Below are 23,589 nucleotides of genomic sequence, written 5' to 3'. Positions count from 1 at the left end.
GATAGAGTAAATGAGCTAGTTATACCAAGCCCTGAGGCTCACAGCTATAGGAGAGACATGTTAGTAGAGTTTAACCTGCAGGAAAGCTATTTGAGAGAAGCTGAAATTTGAAAATCAAGAAGAACCAGAAGCTGTGATAAGAAAGGTAGCTATGTCATATTTTGCATATCAGTTTTAACCCTTGTCCAGCCATTGAAAGAGAGAGAGAAGAAATATTAAAATTGCAAATGAGTAAAATGAACATCCAACTATTTAAATAGAAATCAGAAGCTATGCTTTGACTTGTCTCTACCCATTTTTGGTGTTACTAATCTCTATCCAAAAGGGATTGCTTTTGGGGCGCCTGGGTGGCTCAGTTGGTTGAGCGACTGCCTTCAGTTCAGGTCATGATCCTGGAGTCCCAGGATCGAGTCCTGCATTGGGCTCCCTGCTCGGCGGGGAGTCTGCTTCTTCCTCTGACCCTCCCCCCTCTCATGTGCTCTCTCTCTCTCTCTCATTCTCTCTCTCAAATAAATAAATAAAATCTTAAAAAAAAAGGGATTGCTTTTTAAATAAGACACACACACACACACACACACACACAGTAGTTATGTAAGTGACCATATTGTTTTTTAGGTGTGTGTGTATATATCTATCTATCTGTCTATCTATCTATCATGTTAATTTTTCTTTGTTTCTTAACTGAATCTCTTATTTTAATATCTCAGTTTAAGGAACTGCTCTTAAAATTGTAATGATTTAGTAGGATCCTACCTATGACTGTATCATAGTTTTAGTGAGATGGCAAGGCTTTCATTTGCTTAACTCTTCCAACCCACCAGGGATTCAAACACAGTACTAAATTACTGAGAACTGTGCTTCATCCAAGTTTTAAGGGGTTATCTTTTACTATCCTGGGTCGGAGAGTACTTGAACAAATTTTTCTGTAAATATCAATGATTTTTGAACATCTATTCTATGTAAAGCCCTGTGCTTTTTTTTGTGGAGTCTGTACCAAAGCTTAGAAACAATGAATAAAACATTAGTTTTCCTGTGCCTTGAGTATTAGCTTGAGTATTTTCAGTCTGAATTAAAAATGTACTAACTTTGTCATCATCACTAATAGGCTTCCTGATTAACCTGCTAATGCTCTCTAATTTAGAAATGAATGCTTCAGGGCGCCTGGGTGGCTCAGTTGGTTAAGCGACTGCCTTCGGCTCAGGTCATGATCCTGGAGTCCCAGGATTGAGTCCCGCATCGGGCTCCCTGCTCGGCAGGGAGTCTGCTTCTCCCTCTGACCCTCCCCCCTCTCATGCTCTCTCTCTCTCATTCTCTCTTTCAAATAAATAAATAAAATCTTAAAAAAAAAAAAAAGAAATGAATGCTTCTTTCCCTACTACTTAAAAAAAAAATGTGATGCGTTTCCTAGAGCAGGAGATGTTATGCATATCAAGTCTCATTTTTGAGAATGCCATCAGTAATTTAAGAAAAACTTTTGTCATCAGTAATTTAAGAAAAACTTTTGTGATACTGAGGCTCAGTCTGTTGTCCCAAATGAGAGAACTAAGATGTGAACTCAGGAGTCTTTTTTTTTTCTCCTTTATTGGGACTATCAATTATTAGATGACCTTATACAATATTCTTAACTCATAAGAGAATGTTGAATGGTCGTTGAGAAAACATAATAAAATCCCTAGTACATAATAGATGCTCAATGAAAAGTAATTAAATATCAAACCAAATCTCTTTAATTTTGGTGGGAGATAAATACTGCCTGATCCTCTCTGTTTTAATGCTCTTCTCCTCTCCAACCAGTTCTCAATTTTCAACATGAGTCTTATTCTGTGTTCACTTCACTGAAGTGAAACTTGATAACTTGATTGCCTGCAGCCATAATTATCTGTTCATTCATTCATTTACTAATTTAACAAATACTGAGTACCTACTATTTGTCAGTAAGTGATAAAACCATTTCGAGAAAGTTCCTGCCCTTGTAATACTTAAATTATTGTAGGGAGACAAATTATAGTAAAGGGATAGATAAATAAGCATAATAATTGCAGTTTATGACAGATGATATAAAGGAGAGAGTCACTGTGAAATGAAGGGAATGGGAGTGAGTTTTGAAAAATAGGGTGATCAACAAATGCATCTCAAGTGCCATTTAAGCTAAAACCTAATGGAAAAGGATGAACCAAAAATGCAAAAAGATGGGGAAAGTATTCCAGATAAAGAGAATAGCAAGTATAGAGACCAAGATGCATAAAAGGGCCTTTGTTATTTCAGATATGAAAACAAGGCCAATGTATCTGAAAGGTAGCGGGCAAGAAAGAGAGAGGCCATTAGGCTGCCATTAGTGAAGAGTACAGGATTGGGTCATATAGTATTTTGTAGGGCATGGAAATAGGTTGGATTTATTCTAAACAAAGGAGAAGCTTCTGAAGGGTTTTAAGTATGACAGTGCTATTTAATTTTTGTGTTTTTTAAAAGATAATTCTAGCTGTTGCACACTGAATGGATTGAAAGACATGGGAATAGTTAGGATATGAATGTAATGGTCCCAGAAGGCAAGGATCATGGCTCAGGTGAAAATAGTAATCATGAACATGAAGATAAATAGGTGCCTGTATTCCTTTTAGAGGCAGAAAAAACAAGGCTTGTTAATGAATCAAAATAGAGAATGCAGAAAAAAAATAGAAAAATCAAGGACAATTTCTAAGTTCACAGCCTGACACAATGCATAAATGTTGTTGCCATATCTAGAGATGGTGATTAAATGGGAGACTAATGTCTTTGAAGGGGACTGAGGGCCTTACTTTGTATATAATAAATTTGAGAGATCTCTTGAGGAGAGGGTTCTCAGCTGGAGATAGATATTTAGGAATCACTAGCATATAGGCAATATTTAAGAGAGTTTGGGAGGGATAATGGGAAGATAATACCCTCGGGAAGAATGAGTGTAGCTAGAGAAGACCTAGATCCAGCCTCTAAATCTTTCCAAAATTTCCTGTCATTTAAATAGGTTGGGCCTGAGAAAGTGTGGCTGATAGGTATAAAACCTGAAAAATATAGTGTCAAAGATTCCAAGAAGAACAAAGCAGTTTAGGAAGAAAGAGTGCTATTGGGAGCTACCCAGTAAAATGAGAATAGAAAAACATCCATTAGGCTTAGCAACATTGTAGCCATCAGCTGAGCAGAGACGCAGAAGCTAGTTCTCTGATCCACTATTAGCCAGAGAAGCCTTCTGAACTCATCTTCTTTAAAATACTGACCCCATCCATTCCCTGTTTCAAAGTATGCTTGATTCAACAAGCTAAGCTCTTTGATATGGAATGGATACTTTTTAAAAGAATATTTGTTACAAAAAAGATTGCTCTTAAATACAGTTTCAGCATTAAGCTAGTTATCATTGTGGGATTTGCCTTGGAACTTGCTTATACCATCAGGCATATTCTGAATCCTAAAACATATGGGAAAGCTCCTTGATAACCAATGAAATTTGTGTTAAATGAAGTGAGCATCTCCATTCTGGTTTCATTGTTTATCAACTATCATTTTTAACTCTGTAAAGAATGAGGGGGTAGAAACTGAGTATTTTGTGTTAGTAAAGAAGATACTGCGTGGAGTTACTTATGAAACTTAATGCCCTTCTACTAGTACGGGAAAAAAAAAAGTCAATTTGATTAGATCAAAAGCAAAGCACAAAAACAGCAGATGACAGTGAAGGAAGCAGAGTTAAATGTCACTGAGCCAAAATACTCCTTTCTCAGATGGAAACTCCAATAGTTCTTCCACAGTAGTCCTATAGAGGGAAATTTAAGAAAGTACAAATGTTTTTCTATCAATAGCCTCCCACGCTGATTAGCTTCTGTTTGTTAGGTCAAACTAGCTTCTGTTATCCTGGTTTTAGAGGGTATGTACTGAAAAGTTGTTCTAAGTTTTTAAATGGCCAGGAGCATTTATCTTAAATACATACAATTTAATGAGGTACAAATGCAATGAGTAGCTGGAAAAGAGAATTTTGGAAATTTGTTGCGTTTAGAATTGAAAATATAAAGACAGAACACTTGACTTTGATTAGCTTCACACAGAAGATATTTGTGTGACCTTGTTCAAAAACATTCAACTTACAGGTGGCTTATTTGAAACTTGTAAAGTCACAATTTGTTGAGAATTTCCATTTAATTGAGTTTTACTTACCAGCTTCTGTGTGTTTGTTCTCAGGCACTATGTGAATGTTTGGTATTAACACTACAGAATCCCCACTCCTATTTAATCCTTTTCCCAAAACTCAACAAAGATAATGCATTTGTGGAAGGTAGTTTCATTTATACAATGAAGCAGGAAAGAACTAGGTGAATAGGGTTAAATTGGCAAGTGGTAAACAGAGGATTTTGAAAGTATTTATTTGGGGGGGCGGAGCAAGATGGCGGAGGAGTAGGAGACCTGGATTTCGTCTCCTCTCAGGAATTCAGCTGGATAGGGATCAAACCATTCTGAACACCTACAAACTCAACAGGAGATCGAAGAAAATAAGAGCAACAACTCTCTCATCAGAAAAGCGACCACTTTCTGGAAGGTAGGACGTGCGGAGAAGTGAATCCCAGGCGATATTCGGGAGGATAGACGGCGGGGGAGGGGCCTCCGTCGGCCGCTTATGGCAAGTGATAGAGCCGCGGAGCACAAAATCGGAACTTTTAAAAGTCTGCTCCGCTGAGGGACGTCACTCTGGTGGCTAAGCGGGGGGTGGAACCCTCCGGGACAGTGTGGTCTCAGGACCCTCGGGGTCACAGAAAGACCGGGGGTGCCTGAGGGTGGCAGAGCTCCCAGGTAACGAGCAGGGAAGCCGGCTGCAGAGGCGGAGCCCAGGCGCGGGCTCTCAGCTCGGGGTTGTCATAAACTATGATCCGCGGCACAGTCGGGCCCCTGCTCCTCCAGCAGGGACCCAACAAGCGGCAGATCCGGGGAGACTCACCTTCCTCCCCCGGGAGGAGCCGTGCAGGAGTGCACCGCAGGGATCTGCTGGGTTTGGAGACTCCAGACCGGGTCCAGTGCCAGAGATAGAAACGCGCGGTCACAGGCCGGTTGAGCACGGAGTGCAGCTGCAGACCGGGGAGACGGGAGTGACTGACGGCTTTTCTCTGGGGGCTCACTGAGGAGCGGGGCCCCGAGTTCTCGGCTCCTCCGGGGCGGAGATTGGGAGGCCGCCATTTTCACTCTCCGCCTCCAAAGCTGTACGGAAAGCTCGCAGGGAACGAAAGCCCCGGAGAGCAAACCCGAGCAGATTACTTAGCCGGGAGGGGGCAGGGGCGGGGCAATTCCGCCTCCGGCAGAGACATTTGGAAACCACGGCAACAGGCCCCTCCCCAGAAGATCAGCGAGAACAGCCGGCCAAGACCAAGTTCACCGATCAATGAGAGTGGCAGAACTCCAGCGCTAAGGGACTACTGCACATAGAATTCATGGCTTTTTTACCATGATTCCTTAGTCTTTTAAAGTTATTTTTTTTTAACTTTTTGTCTTTTTCTTTTTGAATTTTTCTTTTTCCCTTTTTCAAACAACATCTTATCAATCCCCTTTTTTTAAAAAAAACATTTTTATTTTTCATTTTTAGAGTCATATTCTATCCCTTCATAGTAGTTACCCATATTTTTGGCTTATATATATAAGTTGTTCTCTCTTTAAAATTTTGAGATAGTTTCTTCTAACAGATTAAAATATACCCTAAATCTCTAGTATATGGTGTTCTCTATTCCCCTGCCTGATCACATCCTCTCCCTTTTTTTTTCTTTTTCTTTTTTCTTTTTTTAAATCCTCTTTCTTTTTTCAAACAACTTCTTATCAATTCCTTTTATAAAATTTTTTATAATTTCCATTTTTACAGTCATTTTCCATCCCTTCATCGTATCAACCCTTATTTTTGTACATATATAAGTTTTTCTTTCTTTAAAATTTTGGGAGACACTTTCTTCTAAAAGACCAAAACACACCCCAAATCTAGTGTGTGGCACTGATCTATATACCATATAGATCATATTTGATCACATTCTGGTTTTTCTTTTGTTGTTGTTGTTTTGTTTTGTTTGTTGTTGTTTTTATCTTTATCTTTTTCTTTTTTTTTCTTTTTCTTTTTTCTCTCTTTCCCCTTCTTATCCCACTGCTTCAGGTTTTTTCTGATTTGTTTAGAGTATATTTTCTGGGGACGTGGTTACTCTGCTAGCATTTTGTTCTCTCATTAATCTATTCTCCTCTGCACAAAATGACGAGACGAAAAAAATCACCTCAACAAAAAGAACAAGAGGCAGTACCGACTGCCAGGGACCTACTCAATACGGACATTAGTACGATGTCAGATCTAGAGTTCAGAATCATCACTTTAAAGATACTAGCTGGGCTTGAAAAAAATATGGAAGTTATTAGAGAAACGCTTTCTGGAGAAGTAAAAGAGCTAAAATCCAACCAAGTAGAAATCAAAAAGGCTATTAATGAGGTGCAATAAAAAATGGGGGTGCTAACTGCTAGAATAAATGAGGCAGAAGAGAGAATCAGTAATATAGAAGATGAAATGCTGGAAAATAAAGAAGCTGAGAAAAAGAGAGATAAACAACTACTGGATCATGAGGGCAGAATTCGAGAGATAAGTGATACCATAAGACGAAACAACATTAGAATAATTGGGATCCCAGAAGAAGAAGAAAGAGAGAGGGGGGCAGAAGGTATAATGGAGCAAATTATAGCAGAGAACTTCCCTAATTTGGGGAAAGAAACAGGCATGAAAATCCAGGAAGCACAGAGAACCCCTCTCAAAATCAATAAAAATAGGTCAACACCCCGACATCTAATAGTAAAACTTACGAGTCTCATAGACAAAGAGAAAATCCTGAAAGCAGCTCGGGAGAAGAGATATGTAACCTACAATGGTAGAAACATTAGACTGGCAACAGACCTATCCACAGAGACCTGGCAGGCCAGAAAGGACTGGCAGGATATATTCAGAGCACTAAATGAGAAAAATATGCAGCCAAGAATACTCTATCCAGCTAGGCTGTCATTGAAAATTGAAGGAGAGATAAAAAGCTTCCAGGACAAACAAAAACTAAAGGAATTTGCAAACACAAAACCAGCCCTACAGGAAATATTGAAAGGGGTCCTCTAAGCAAAGAGAGACCCTAAAAGCAACATAGACCAGAAAGGAACACAGACAATATACGGTAACAGTCACCTTACAGGCAATACAATGGCACTAAATTCCTATCTTTCAATAGTTACCTTGAATGTAAATGGGCTAAATGCCCCAATCAAAAGACACAGGCTATCAGATTGGATTAAAAAACAAGACCCATCGATATGCTGTCTGCAAGAGACTCATTTTAGACCCAAAGACACCCCCAGATTGAAAGTGAGGGGGTGGAAAACCATTTACCATGCTAATGGACACGAAAAGAAAGCTGGGGTGGCAATCCTTATATCAGACAAATTAGATTTTAAACCAAAGACTGTAATAAGAGATGAGGAAGGACACTATATCATACTTAAAGGATCTATCCAACAAGAAGATCTAACAATTGTAAATATCTATGCCCCTAACATGGGAGCAGCCAATTATATAAGGCAATTAATAACAAAAGCAAAGAAACACATCAACAACAATACAATAATAGTGGGGGACTTTAACATCCCCCTCACTGAAATGGACAGATCATCTAAGCAAAAGATCAACAAGGAAATAAAGACTTTAAATGACACACTGGACCAAATGGACTTCACAGACATATTCAGAACATTCCACCCCAAAGCAACGGAATACACATTCTTCTCTACTGCCCATGGAACATTCTCCAGAATCGACCACATCCTAGGTCATAAATCAGGTCTCAACCGGTACCAAAAGATTGGGATCATTCCCTGCCTATTTTCAGACCACAATGCTTTGAAACTAGAACTCAATCCCAAGAGGAAAGTCGGAAAGAACTCAAATACATGGAGGCTAAAGAACATCCTACTGAAGAATGAATGGGTCAACCAGGAAATTAAAGAAGAATTAAAAAAATACATGGAAACCAATGAAAATGAAAACACAACTGTTCAAAATCTTTGGGATGCAGCAAAGGCAGTCCTAAGAGGAAAGTATATAGCAATACAAGCCTTTCTCAAGAAACAAGAAAGGTCTCAAGTACACAACCTAACCCTACACCTAAAGGAGCTGGAGAAAGAACAGCAAATAAAGCCTAAACCCAGCAGAGGAAGAGAAATAATCAAGATCAGAGCAGAAATCAATGAAATAGAAACTAAAAGAACAGTAGAACAGATCAACGAAACTAGGAGCTGGTTCTTTGAAAGAATTAACAAGATTGATAAACCCCTGGCCAGACTTATCAAAAAGAGAAGAGAAATGACCCAAATCAACAAAATCATGAATGAAAGAGGAGAGATCACAACCAACACCAAAGAAATACAAACAATTATAAGAACATATTATGAGCAACTCTATGCCAGCAAATTAGATAATCTGGAAGAGATGGATGCATTCCTAGAGATGTATCAACTACCAAAACTGAACCAGGATGAAATAGAAAACCTGAACAGACCTATAACCACTAAGGAAATTGAAGCAGTCATCAAAAATCTCCCAAAAAACAAAAGCCCAGGGCCAGATGGCTTCCCAGGGGAATTCTACCAAACATTTCAAGAAGAATTAATACCTATTCTTCTGAAACTGTTCCAAAAAATCGAAATGGAAGGAAAACTTCCAAACTCATTTTATGAGGCCAGCATTACCTTGATCCCCAAACCAGACAAAGACCCCATCAAAAAGGAGAATTACAGACCAATATCCCTGATGAACATGGATGCAAAAATTCTCACCAAAATACTAGCCAATAGGATCCAACAGTACATTAAAAGGATTATTCACCATGACCAAGTGGGATTTATCCCTGGGCTGCAAGGTTGGTTCAACATCCGCAAATCAATCAATGTGATACAGTACATTAACAAAGGAAAGAACAAGAATCATATGATCCTCTCAATAGATGCAGAAAAAGCTTTTGACAAAGTACAGCATCCTTTCTTGATTAAAACTCTTCAGAGTATAGGGATAGAGGGTACATACCTCAATATCATAAAAGCCATCTATGAAAAACCTACAGCAAATATTATTCTCAATGGGGAAAAACTGAGAGCTTTCCCCCTAAGGTCAGGAACGCGGCAGGGATGTCCACTATCACCACTGCTATTCAACATAGTATTGGAAGTCCTAGCCACAGCAATCAGACAACAAAAAGAAATCAAAGGCATCCAAATTGGCAAAGAAGAAGTCAAACTCTCACTCTTTGCAGATGATATGATACTTTATGTGGAAAACCCAAAAGACTCCACCCCAAAACTGCTAGAACTCATACAGGAATTCAGTAAAGTGGCAGGATATAAAATCAATGCACAGAAGTCAGTGGCATTCCTATACACCAACAACAAGACAGAAGAAAGAGAAATTAAGGAGTCGATCCCATTTACAATTGCACCCAAAACCATAAGATACCTAGGAATAAATCTAACCAAAGAGACAAAGGATCTGTACTCAGAAAACTATAAAATACTCATGAAAGAAATTGAGGAAGACACAAAGAATTGGAAAAACGTTCCATGCTCATGGATTGGAAGAACAAATATTGTGAAGATGTCAATGCTACCTAGAGCAATCTACACATTCAATGCAATCCCCATCAAAATACCATCCACTTTTTTCAAAGAAATGGAACAAATAATCCTAAAATTTGTATGGAACCAGAAAAGACCCCGCATAGCCAGAGGAATATTGAAAAAGAAAAGCAAAGCCGGTGGCATCACAATTCCGGACTTCAAGCTCTATTACAAAGCTGTCATCATCAAGACAGCATGGTACTGGCACAAAAACAGACACATAGATCAATGGAACAGAATAGAGAGCCCAGAAATGGACCCTCAACTCTATGGTCAACTAATCTTCGACAAAGCAGGAAAGAATGTCCAATGGAACAAAGACAGTCTCTTCAACAAATGGTGTTGGGAAAATTGGATAGACACATGCAGAAGAATGAAACTGGACCACTTCCTTACACCACACACAAAAATAGACTCCAAATGGTTGAAAGACCTCAATGTGAGACAGGAGTCCATCAAAATCCTAAAGGAGAACACAGGCAACAACCTCTTTGACCTCAGCTGAAGCAATTTCTTCCTAGAAACATCGCCAAAGGCAAGGGAAGCAAGGGCAAAAATGAACTATTGGGACTTCATCAAGATAAAAAGCTTTTGCAAAGCAAAGGAAACAGTCAACAAAACCAAAAGACAACCGACAGAATGGGAGAAGATATTTGCAAATGACATATCAGATAAAGGGCTAGTATCCAAAATCTATAAAGAACTCATCAAACTCAACACCCAAAGAACAAAGAATCCAATTAAGAAATGGGCAGAAGACATGAACAGACATTTTTCCAAAGAAGACATCCAAATGGCCAACAGACACATGAAAAAGTGCTCAATATCACTCGGCATCAGGGAAATCCAAATCAAAACCTCAATGAGATATCACCTCACACCAGTCAGAATGGCTAAAATTAACAAGTCAGGAAACGACAGATATTGGCGGGGATGCGGAGAAAGGGGAACCCTCCTACACTGTTGGTGGGAATGCAAACTGGTGCAGCCACTCTGGAAAACTGTATGGAGGTTCCTCAAAAAGTTGAAAATAGAGCTACCATACGATCCAGCAATTGCACTACTGGGTATTTACCCCAAAGATACAAAAGTAGGGATCCGAAGGGGTACGTGCACCCCGATGTTTATAGCAGCAATGTCCACAATAGCCAAACTGTGGAAAGAGCCAAGATGTCCATTGACAGATGAATGGATAAAGAAGATGTGGTATATATATACAATGGAATATTATGCAGCCATCAAAAGGAATGAGATCTTGCCATTTGCAACGACGTGGATGGAACTGGAGGGTATTATGTTGAGTGAAATAAGTCAAACAGAGAAAGACATGTATCATATGATCTCACTGATATGAGGAATTCTTAATCGCAGGAAACAAACTGAGTGTTGTTGGAGTGGGGGGTGGGATGGGAGGGATGGGGGGACTGGGTGATAGACAATGGGGAGTGTATGTGCTCTGGTAAGCGCTGTGAATTGTGCAAGACTGTTGAATCTCAGATCTGTACCTCTGAAACAAATAATGCAATATATGTTAAGAAAAAAAAAAAGAAGAAGAAGAAGAAGGTAGCGGGAGGGGAAGAATGAAGTGGGGGAAATCGGAGGGGTAGACGAACCATGAGAGATGATGGACTCTGAAAAACAAACAGGGTTCTAGAGGGGAGGGGGGTGGGAGGATGGGTTAGCCTGGTGGTGGGTATTTAGGAGGGCACATTCTGCATGGAGCACTGGGTGTTGTGCACAAACAATGAATCATGGAACACTTCATCTAAAACTAATGTTGTAATGTAAGGGGATTAACATAAGAATAAAAAAAAATTAAAAAAAAAAAAAAGAAAGTATTTATTTGTAATTTTGCTTCCCCATTAGAATCACAGTTCCATGAGAACAGCTCCCTGGGATCATTTATTTATCACTATGTATTCAAAGACTAGAATATAGTCTGGCACAAAGTAATAACTCAGTAAATGTTTGTTAAATATATTTTTGAGTGTCTCATGTTATCAATCTGGTACTTTATAGAATCAAAAGCATCACCTCCAGCTACCATGATTTATTAGATTGAATATATGATTTTTATTTGCATAGGTATATTTAGCATTGTTTAGTTAATGGCAGGAAGATGAACTAGTTTTCAGTGCATCTAAAGTTTCCTGTGAGCACCTCATCTTCTGTGTTTTGTTGTTGTTGTTTTTTCCCTCTTAGGCCCTAGGTGAGCATGCATTTTGAGCACTGTTTTCTACTTGTACCAAGATGATAGTGATAGTTTTCTGCTAGCTACACCATGAGCATATCAAAAGGAATAATTGGGTGTTTAAAAGATAAAATTATTTAGTATTTCTCATGGATAAATGAAAGCCACTGCTTTTTATCATTAATTTTATTATGAAACTGAATCATCTGCATCAATACAAATTATTTTCATTAGTATATGTTATAGTCTTTTAATGAGAAGCATTGTTATTAGATGATAAAAGCAACTTGGATCAGTGAGTGAATGCTAAAATTATGGAATGGCTTAATTAAGGATTACTTAATTTAGTGAAGGCAGAATAGGTTTTGTAGAGAATTAAAGAATTTAACTTGAAGGGACCTATGCAAGTTATTTTCTTATTAGAATGCTATATATACAGTGACTTGCAATTGGAAGGTGCATATATGTAGAATGTAGTGCTGGATGAAAAATATTAAAATTTAAAATAATAATCTAACACTTCAATGAATTAGTTCACTGATATGATAGTGCCCTTAATTTAAAAACTCTGGTGCTTAGAGATCAGATGACATTGTAATATCTTCATTTGTAAACCTCAGATGATAACACACTTGCTTCCAGTAATAAGTTCTTTGGAATTTCATATCTGTGTATTTGGTTATTTTAGCAGACTCAGGTTTTTGATTGTGTCTCTCTCTATTTGTGTGTGTTCACACTTTTGTATTCAGAGCTATCTGACCATGTCTAGTTTGTGGTCACATGTTTCTTCTTTCCAGTTTACCTCTTCCCCTTTTCTTACAGTGAATTTATTTGTATTGTGTCATTCCTAATACAAATTCTGTGGGACATGCTCTACATTTATTCTGATCAGGGTTTCTAAATGACATCCTTTTTAATTGTTTTTCTTTTACAAAACTCGTGAAAGGCTGACCAAACTTTGTGAGTGTACATTTATGCATCTGTTTATCTTTGAAATCCTACTTCTTTCTGATTACACAGGATATGCATTTTATTTATTTATTTATTTATTACTTTTTTCTTTTATTTTTTTATTTTATTATGTTATGTTAATTACCATACATTACATCATTAGTTTTAGATGTAGTGTTCCATGATTCATTGTTTTCATGTAACACCCAGCGCTCCATGCAGAACGTGCCCTCTTTAATACCCATCACCAGGCTAACCCATCCCCCCACTCCCCTCCCCTCTAGAACCCTCAGTTTGTTTCTCAGAGTCCATAGTCTCTCATGGTTCGTCTCCCCCTCCGATTTCCCCCCCTTCATTTTTCCCTTCCTGCTATCTTTTTTTTTTTTTTAAACATATAATGTATTATTTGTTTTAGAGGTCTGCAATTCCACCGTCTCACACAATTCACAGCACTCGTTGGGGAGGGTATGTGCTATGGTGAGCACTGTGAATTGTGTGAGGATATGCATTTTAATCCTCTCTTTCAATTTCTGCCTTTCTCCTGGCAAAAAACTGACCTGAGGTTTAAAGCAGTGGAACCTCTTGTTGAGATTTCCCAGAGGTGTTTCAAGGTTTTGTCTGATACCTGGCTAATCAGACTTTCTGGAGGTTGATTGCCCAAGATAAGAACAGTTTTGTTGAAGGCACCAGTTTCCTGACCAACTCATTCGCATTGGCTTTTTTAGGGTGAGGGCATGCTGCATGAAAACTTTGTGCAACGCTGTTTTTATTGTTTCTTTTTGATCTTTACAGATACTTTTATTATAATATAGACTATATTATCTAACTATAAAATTCGTGGGTGCTGAGTGGAGAGTGCGGAAAATACAGATAGGACAAAAGAGAAAAGGAAAACTATTTTCAGTTCCACCAACATACCCATTTCACTAATGTCTTGAAGTATGTTTGCCTAGTCTTTTCTGTAAAAAGTTATTATGTACTTCATAATTTATACATTCTATTCTTTTGATGTTATAAAGAATTTCTTTTCATATTTTATCAAAAATTCTTCAAAAGTGGGCACCTGGGTGGCTCAGTCAGTTACGCATCTGCCTTTGGCTCAGGTCATGATCCCAGGGTCCTGGGATCCAGCCCTGCATCGCGTCGGGCTCCCTGCTCAGCGGGGAGCCTGCTTCTTCTCCTGCTCCCCCTGCTTGTGCTCTCTCTCTGTGTCAAATAAATAAATAAAATCTTTTAAAAAAGTCTTCAAAAGCAATGTTTTGAATGGCTTTGTACTACTCATAGACAATGACATATTTGATCATTTCTACTTCTCTAACTATTAAGCCACTTGGAATGGTTTGATTTTTTTTCTTTTTTGTATGAAAGGTTTTTTTATATTGTAAATAGTGCTTAAATTTTACATCAGGTTTACATAAATCATCATTTAAATTTCTGGTTATTTCTTTGTGGTGGATTCCTAGAAGGAAAATTACTGGGTCATTGAATATGATTGTTTTTAAGGTTTTAGTAGACATTGCCAAAATATTTTTCATAACATTTGGAACCAACTGATACTCTTCCAGCAAAGTAGGAGTTTGGCCAAATCACTGAAGCCTCTACAACTTTGGTTGTTATTCTTCTGTCATTCTTTGATAATGTGATAGGCAAAAGAATATAATTTAAAACACACATCTTTATTTAATTTGAATTTGATTACTACCAAAGTTGTATTTTTATGTATATTTACTCTTGTCATACCTATTTTATTAGAAATAGAAATCAGGGATGCCTGGGTGGCTCAGCTGGTTAAAGGTTTGGCTATTGATTTCAGCTCAGGTCATGATCTCAGGTTTGTGAGATTGAGCCCCGAGTCAGGCTCCATGTTGGGCATGGAGCCTGCTTAATATTCTCTCTCTCCCTCTCCCTCTGCCCCTCCCCTCCTACTCCTCTCTCTCAAAAATAGAAATCACTACTATTAGGGAGAATATCGTTAATATTTGGTAATGGAACCACATGGATCACAGGGTCATCCTTTAGATGGCTTTGAGATACTTGGTTTTTATTTTTTTATTTTTATTGTTTTTTAGAGTTTTATTTATTCATTGGAGAGAGAGAGTGAGCAAGAGAGAGAGCACCAGCAGGGGGAGAGGCAGAGGGAGAGAGAGGAGCAGACTCTGCGCTGAGCTGGGAGTCTAATGCGGGGTTCCATCCCCAGATGCTGGGATCATGACCTGAGCTGAAGGCAGACGCTTAACTGACTGAGCCACCCAGGTGCCCTGATACTTGATTTTTAAATGCACTAAGATAACATTTTCTACAAGAATGAAGGTAAGGTACTGAGAAGTGTGATGCCCTGACTGGGCTCTAACTTTAATTCTGACAACTTTTGAAATTTCCATCAAACTACTGTGGGTTTCAATTTCCTCATTTGAAAAATAATGGAATTTCAGTGAATGATTTATTCATATATCCCTCAGTATCAAAATTCTGATGAGTGTAGAAACACTCATCAGAATCAGTGCTGTTGTTCATAAAATAAAACATTCTAGCAGTATTTATAAGTTTGCAACATTTTCCTTCTGAAATGTCTTTAAAGATTCAATTAGAAATTATTAATTTAAGTTTCTGCAGCAACAAACCCGTTATACAGTAGGGTTTTAGTACAAAGATTACTTTCATAAAATTGTAAGTTCTTATTTTGGGAGTACAGCCACTTCTTTTACTTCATACATTTTAATGTCTTGTAATAAAAAAATGTAAATCATATCCCATCATTCTCACCCTCCTCAAATGCTATAGTACTCATTATCTATAACATTGTTTTAAGTCAGTTGCTGTCTTATACAATTCTCATTAATTTCTATGGCTTTAACTACTATACTCAGTTTCTCAACCAATATTTAGGTGTTCACAAAGTCTCCAGACATTGGCCTAGCTGCAGTTATTGATCCTAAGTGAGGATCATCCCCAAGTCATGACATTTCTTTTGAATTCTCGTACATTGTACAGTCCATAATTATTTGTTGGGGGCTCATCCACTGAATACTTATAATATAACATAGGCTAAGCATATTCTATGGCACATTATCATTGCTTTGTGAATATTTCATAAGTGATGAATGGTGTTTCCTTCCTAACAGCTTCCTGTGGCTTCCCATTAGTAGTACTAATGGTCTCCTACAACTAGATCTGGTTTTATATTAATAACACAAAAAACAACAATTGCAATATAGGGACAGTATCTAATTAAGTCTACAGTCTAATTAAGTTTACAGTCGTTTCTAAACATTATACATTTGACCTTCACAACACCATGGTGAGATTGGGACTCTGGTTTTATCTCGCAGATGAGAAAACAGAAGTAAATGATGTTAAGGATGTCTTTTTATAGATATAAACATTTAGGCACAGATTTTTAAAATCCAAATCCAGATTCAGAATTGTTCATTCTTTCTTTCCATCATGTTCTCCTTAAAAAAAAAAAATAATAATTTTAAATTTATAAGTGAGTTTTATCCGTTGAATTTTATCAAATGATGAAACCATTACTAGGTATTTGGAATGAAAACACAAAGCTGAGTGTATCGCTTACTTAAATAAGAGGGAACTATGCTGGTTAACCACAGTCTCTCAAAACAGAGTATTCTTAGGTTTTGGGGAAAACTGGGAGATCAAGAGATCTGTGAGCATTCGATGTGAATAGGTTGATGTGACCTTTAGAAGCATGGTTGGTTAATCAGGTGTTACCACTGTTAATTGGTTGGCATTTAGAATTTTGTTCATTGGGGTGAGTTCATTTCTGATTAGCCAACTTTCAGAAGGAAAGGGTTGACAATGGCTGGCTTGAGGAATCATGATCAAGACCATATAGGCAGGTAATTGTTAATTAATTAAATGAGTCTGAAACTTGTGTTGGTGGGTACTTGTTACTGTGATTACAAAACAAGCATTTCCCTCCATCTGTCCTCCTCCTCCATTTTACTCAAAGTTTATTCATCTTTGTACCCTCAGGGCTTAGACAGAATGTTATATATAGTTCTTTTCAAAGACTGTGAAGTAAATGATTGGAAATAGAATGAAGTCATTTTGGACCTATCTTAGAATTTCTATCATCCATCTTTTTGTTTTCATTACAAAGCCTAGTTTATTTCTCTAACACCTCCTATCTGGATCGGGTCCTAGCTTCCTACTTCCCTCCAGTTGTTTTTCTCTTTCATCCCATTCTGTACTTAACAGTTTTACTTTACAAAAAAATTCAGTGCTGTCACACTCTTGCTCAAAAGTAGTCACTGTCCAAACTACTGAACCAAGGTCAAAATTTCTAGTTTGTTACTGATGATCTCTCAGTGTTTCAGAGATAGTGTACCCATTGTATCTTGTTATTCACTACTCTCCTGTCTGTGAATAAGACACATAAAGGCACTATTCCTGGGATGTTTCTAATATCTTACTGCTGCACTTTTGTTCATGCTTTTCTACTGCCTAGAATACCTTTCCTCATTCCCCCATTTCTAGCCAATGAAATCCTATACCTACTTATTAGGTTTCCTATTTATAAAGACTTTTCTGGTCCCCTGGTAATATATAATTTTTTCCTTTCTCTGAATCTACTTAAGCACTGATTATGCCAGTTAGAGGAACACATTTTAAATTCTGTTCAGCAATGCAATTATTTTGTACTTTTCCTATTATCTATTTATTTTATTATTCCAAATTGTGAAGAATCCATGAATTCTCTATCTTGTTAATCTCCTGGATACTCTGTTAAAATATTGTAAATAAAATAGCTCTTGGCACATATATGTTGAAGTGAATTAACATATTTTAAAATATCTAAGTTCCTTTCTTTAAGAAAAGAAATATTGGATTCCACCTGCTGGTACAGCTGAATCCACACAACCTCAGAGATGGGAAGCAAATAGATTGGGGTAAAAATGTCAATAATTTGGTCAAATAGTGTATATTTTTGTGATGATTGATATTTATGAATATTTGCTGCCATCCGAAAGATGTTTTATGTAGATAAAATGCACTATAATTTTTGACATTTGCTTGGGGTAATAGAAATAATTCTTAATTTATTTTTACCTTTATTTTTATCATGACATATTTGAGGCTAAACATACCCATGCATGTGTTTATGTATAATATAGCAGTAAATGGTAATGGATCAACCTTTTTTTTAATTCAGTGCCTTTCTCACAGCATAGTTTTACTTAATACTAAAAATAAACAGAATTCTAAATTATGCTCATTACATATACAACTGACTACTTCCTAGTGAGAAAGAAGAAAACATTTTAGAGGTTCAAAATGTGGTGAAGAAGTGTAGTATCCACCATACAAAGAACACTTGAAAAACAGTTATCAAATGAAAGGGATATTTTAGTCTTCACAATTTCAAAGCTAAGTTAGTAAGATTTTTTATTTATTTATTTTTAAAGATTTTATTTATTTATTTATTAGAGAGCGAGCGAGAGAGAAACAGCATGAGAGGGGGGAGGGTCAGAGGGAGAAGCAGGCTCCCCGCCGAACCGGGAGCCCGATGTGGGGCTCAATCCCAGGACTCCGGGATCATGACCTGAGCCGAAGGCAGTCGCTCAACCGATTGAGCCACCCAGGCGCCCCCAATTTTTTTTTTTTTTTAGAAAGGCGGTACTTATGTACAAAGTATTCTTTAGTTCTTCCTAAAAAAATACTTGCAAAAACTTAACCTTCACCGTTTGTTGGGTAATAATTATAATAAAGGAGCAGAGAATATGTATTGTATCACTTTGTACCTCTCAGCCTTATGCACTTAAGTGTCCAGTTAAGTATCTTTTGGGGGAAAAAAGCCAAACAATGAAGTGGCAGATGATAGAGCAGTCTGCTTCCTGTGTAATATTTTTCAACCCTGTTACTCAGAGTGTGGTCTTCAAGTCAGCAGTGTCAGCATCACTGGCCAGCTTGTCAGAAATGCAGAACTTCAGGTTCTACCCCTGACCTACTGAATTTGAGTCCAAGTTGAAAAAGGTCCCAGGTGATTCATATGCACATTAAAAATTGAGAAGTACTCTATTATACTATGGATAGAAGCAGACCAAGGACTATTAACTTTTTCCCCCTCTGTAGCTCTTTTTAAAAATATTTAAACAAAAAAATACAGGGCGCCTGGTGGCTCAGTAGGTTAAGCGTCTGCCTTTGGCTCAGGTCATGATCCCAGGGTCTTGGAATCAAGCCCCTGGTCGGGCTCCCTGCTCCACGGGGAGTCTGCTTCTCCCTCTCGCTCTGTTGCTCGCCCCCCTCCCCCGCTCATTCTCTCTCTCTCTAATAAATAAATAAAATATTTCAAATATATATTAAAAAAGAATAGTTGTTCTAGGGGCATCTGGATGGCTCAGTTGGCTAAGCATATGACTCTTGGTTTCTCCTTAAGTCATGATCTTATGGGTCATGAGATGGAGCCCTGCTCTGTGCTCAGAGGGAGGTCTGATTGAGATTCTCTCCTACCCCTCCCCCCACTCACACACGCACGTTCTCTCTCTCTCTCTCAAATAAATAAATCTTTTTAAAAAATAATTGTTCTAAATAATTACATCCCTGCTACTTGTGAAGGCATTGACTGAGTTACCTATTCAACCTCCTTTTATGTTAGTGGGCTTGAGATTTGACTCTTGGCTTTGTTACTCATGATCAGAACACCTGACCAGAATATACATATTTAACATAAAAAAGATCTTTTAATGCTAGCTAAGCTAAGATAAATTTATGGCAAGAAAAATGCCTGGCACATTGCTGCAGAGTTGTCTTGGCCTCCTGCCAGGATTTATGTTTTAACACTTCTGGGATTAATGATACACTTCACATAAAGGATTATTTTTATATATTGGTTCCCTGGAATGAACACAGTGGGTAAATTGTAATGCCAAGTTGCAAAATAACCTTTTGAAGGAGCTGCCACTTACTATGTGTGTTGTTACAAATTATTATTGACTTTAAATACTGGGTTTCTTTCATTTCCTGGATGTGGCAAAGGACATAATGTCAGATCAACTTTATGTGAAGGACTTTTAAATTTATCTCTAGAGTCTGAGAAGGAAGGTAACATCTGACTTTAACAGATGTACCAAAAATGTAAACAAATTTTTTTTAATATACCTAAGGAATATTACAAATCATATACATATGGTATATTGTTGTTTTATTTTATTGTTATTGTGGAAATACATGGTTCATTTCAACACAGAGACATGTTTTGCTCTTTACATACTTAATCACCAGCAAAAATTTGATTAGATGATGCAAGCTTTCCTTACTGGAAGCCAAGGCATTAAGCTCTTTTGTGTAATTGTTTAATTACCAATGCACTATTTTAATTGACACGTTAATATAGCTTTCCATGGAAAGGAAGATATAATCTTTAATTGTGTTTCTTATCTAATGAAAACCACTCTCTTAGTTGGGCCAGTTTGGCAATTTGACTTAGGAAAAAGTATTATGGAATGAAGTTTTTATGTGAACAAGGAAAAAAGAAATTAACTTTAGGGCTCCTCTCATTGGTCTGCCAAATTGGAAGGCCATTTTCGGCGTGATTATCATGTTCTAATTAGTCTCTGGAGATTCATGGGCAATCGAGTGCTCATTAATGTGTCTTCTTCCTGTAACATTTATTCGTTCATTCGCCTTTCAGAGACTCAAATATAGAAACCAAAAATTGATGTTGGGTGTTAATGTGCTTACAGATATTGCCACCACTTATCCAGATAAGAAGTCCATCTTAATGTATCTCACATCACTCTTCCAAGTTTTGCCTCAACAAGTGAGCATTGAAGCCATCCAGGAAGTGGAAATGTTGCCAAGGCCATCAAAAGTTACAAGAGAAGAACATTTTCAATTACATCATCAAATGCATTATTCTCAACAGGTAAAGTATCAAAAGAGTACTTAATATCAATGATATTTTCTATCGTATATGCATTTTTAGTCATCATACACATACCTATCTATTATATGTATGATAAATACATGATAAATATGTCTATATAGCATAACGTGTATATATATATATACACATACCTACACACAAATATATGTCTACATAGCATAATGTGTGTGTGTGTGTGTAGGTATGTATATATATATATATATCTACCTATAGATAGAGAAACTCTATAAGCCTTCTGAATTTTAACTGATATAATGGACCATAATATTGTTTTCAAAGCACATTATTAAAATACTCTGCTGTTGATATGCACTATGTTATAGAAATATGGAAGACAATATATTGCATTTCCATTGTGTAAAATGAATTAAAATAAAAGATAGACTCATATATGTATGAAACTCTCTGTCAATGAGAGTAAAGAACAAAGAGAGCAAGAGCAGAGGCAAGTACTCTGTTTAATAATACTTTCTTATTTTTAGTGGCAACCTACTGATGTATTAACAAATTTTGATTATTCAAGATAACATTTTTGATAAAAGTGGTTTATAACACTTTAAATAAAAGTTGAAGGGAGAATACATATGATAAAGATTTTTATGATCGTCCAGGATTTAGTGGGATTCTTTTATTACATGGCTTGTTCTTGCTCCCAAGAGTGGCTGTTTGGGGTGTTTTCTTTTACTTTCTTTGACACAAACAATGATGAAAAAGCCTAAAAAAAAAAAAAAAAAAGCTTTTAGCATAATTCCTTCTGAAGGTGTGGACAGCTAATCTTAGGCTTAATTTTCTCACTCTCCTAAAGCACTAGTTCTGTATTTTGCTTATGAAAGCTCCAGTCCTTTCCAGAAACTTGACCTGATGAATTCTGGTTTTGTTTACTTTGAGTTCAGAGAAAATTGCTTTTGGATGCCTGTTTTTGCCAGATTGAAGAGCACCATCCCATAGGAGTGCTGGAGCTGTGTCAGTATGGAATCCTTATAGTTAAGTCCCGCCCTCATCCCTTCCCTGAGTACCCGCTGTCCACCATGACATTGAGCACCAGAATTGTGCAAGTGTACCAGTTTGCAATAGCACTATGTGCATTTCAAATTAAACTTTTCATCTCACTGTTTCCATTTAACGTTTCTTTTTGTAGTGTGTGGGAAAGCAGTCCTTCCAGGGTTACTTATGATGTCTCCTCCTCCCCTCTGTCCCCTTCCCCGTAACCCTACTCTGCAGATCACAGTCAGTCTAGCACAGGGCTATGAACGAACTCCTTCCTCTCCTAAGCCTCGGTTCAAGAGCTATGCCTACACTCAGGCTGCTTATGTCGCCACCTCTGACCCCACACGGAGCCCACTTCCTTCACAGGTCTGTCAACATTTACTCTCTGTTCTACAAACCAAAGAACTTCCTCCTCGAGGATAACCTGACATGGCTTTCATTTAAATTTTGCAGTGCCTTTTTTCTCCTTCGTCAGGAGCAGTTTCATTATTCCCAGTTGTATTAGATGTTCTCACATGATGCTGTTTCGTTATTGTGATTTCCCTAGGTTTAACATGGGTTGATTCTTCATGAATGGGGATTCTTAGAATAGTGGTGTGTGCTTTCATTATATAATTTACCTGTAAGGTTCTCTTTTATAAAGCCTACCAATAGTTATACGAAAACATCATTAAAGGTTTAAATATGTAATTTTTATTATTTTTTTTTTAAAGATTTTATTTATTTATTTGAGAGAGAGAGAATGAGAGACAGAGAGCATGAGAGGGAGGAGGGTCAGAGGGAGAAGCAGACTCCCTGCCGAGCAGGGAGCCCGATGCGGGACTCGATCCCGGGACTCCAGGATCATGACCTGAGCCGAAGGCAGTCGCTTAACCAACTGAGCCACCCAGGCGCCCTTAAATATGTAATTTTTAAAAGAATGGGAAAATGGATGAAATTCACTGGTCACACTACTTGGCGAGATTTTTCTAGATACCTGATACCTAAAGGAAACATACACTTTATATAGATGTTCTTATTATATTTTCATTCTATAAAATATATTTATACTCTATTTAAGAAAAATATAACTACAGGGCCACCTGGGTGGCTCAGTCGGTTAAGGGTCTGACTCTTGATGTCAGCTCAGGTAATGATCTCAGAGTTGTGAGACTGAGCCCCACATCCGGCTCTGTGCTGGGCATGGAGACTGCTTAAGATTCTCTTTTGCCCTCTTCCTCTGCCCCTCCTCCCCCCAAAAAATGAAAGGAAAATATAACTATAAGCTTTTTCATATGATACATTTTAATTTGGCTAATTTAAACATGTATATAACATGCTCTGTACTATTTGTACAAGAAAGTCTGTCACTCCCGCACCAGTCAGATTCTATGCACCATTTCGTACTTTCCGCATAAAGAGTCTTCTCAGTGGAATTTTCCATTATTGCGGTATTGCAGGAAACCTAAAAATACAAGAAATTACAGCCTGGTTTATGTTAGAGCGTGGAAATGAAATGTGCTTGATTTGTGAGATTTGCTAGAATTTCTTTTTAGAAGAAAACTATTTTGTTTAGTAGAGCAATTTGAAAGTTCTTAAAGAAGTGACTTTTGTCAGAACTACATTATGAATGGGAATTTAGAAATTTTAGACCTGATCCTATTTGGTGAAAAAAGTGTACATGTTTAGAGGCTCACTGATTTTTTACAATAGTGGTTGTATTTAATTAGTGATTATTTTGCACAGTTGATTTATACATAAGGCTGAAAATTCTTAGCACTCACTGATTCCCCTGGGGAAGCATATTTCAGGGCATACTTAATGCCCTCTATCCTTGGCTAGCTTTCTGGCAAAGCTGAACAAAGGAGACTGGGTGAGAACATTTGTGTGACTCAGC

General features: G+C 37.5%; 1 protein-coding gene across 6 annotated transcripts in view; it reads left to right on the top strand.

Moving 5' to 3' along the window:
* DMD (dystrophin) overlaps positions 1–23,589 on the top strand; it is a 2,113,108-nt gene that overhangs the window by 516,452 nt on the left and 1,573,067 nt on the right. For 5 of the 6 annotated variants that reach the window (XM_064573900.1, XM_064573903.1, XM_064573899.1 and 2 more), the window contains exons 8-9: positions 20,524–20,705; positions 21,948–22,079. In XM_064573900.1, coding sequence (XP_064429970.1) covers positions 20,524–20,705; positions 21,948–22,079 — 314 coding nt within the window. The remainder of the gene's footprint in view (positions 1–20,523; positions 20,706–21,947; positions 22,080–23,589) is intronic. The other variant, XM_064573902.1, reaches the window with a different exon arrangement.

This window comes from Mirounga angustirostris, unplaced genomic scaffold (genome assembly GCF_029215605.1).
Source record: "Mirounga angustirostris isolate CCGP_5_RB_7025 unplaced genomic scaffold, mMirAng1.0.hap1 SCAF_11, whole genome shotgun sequence".
In the NCBI taxonomy this organism is placed as follows: domain Eukaryota; kingdom Metazoa; phylum Chordata; class Mammalia; order Carnivora; family Phocidae; genus Mirounga; species Mirounga angustirostris.
This window is presented reverse-complemented; position numbering and strand designations above follow the sequence as displayed.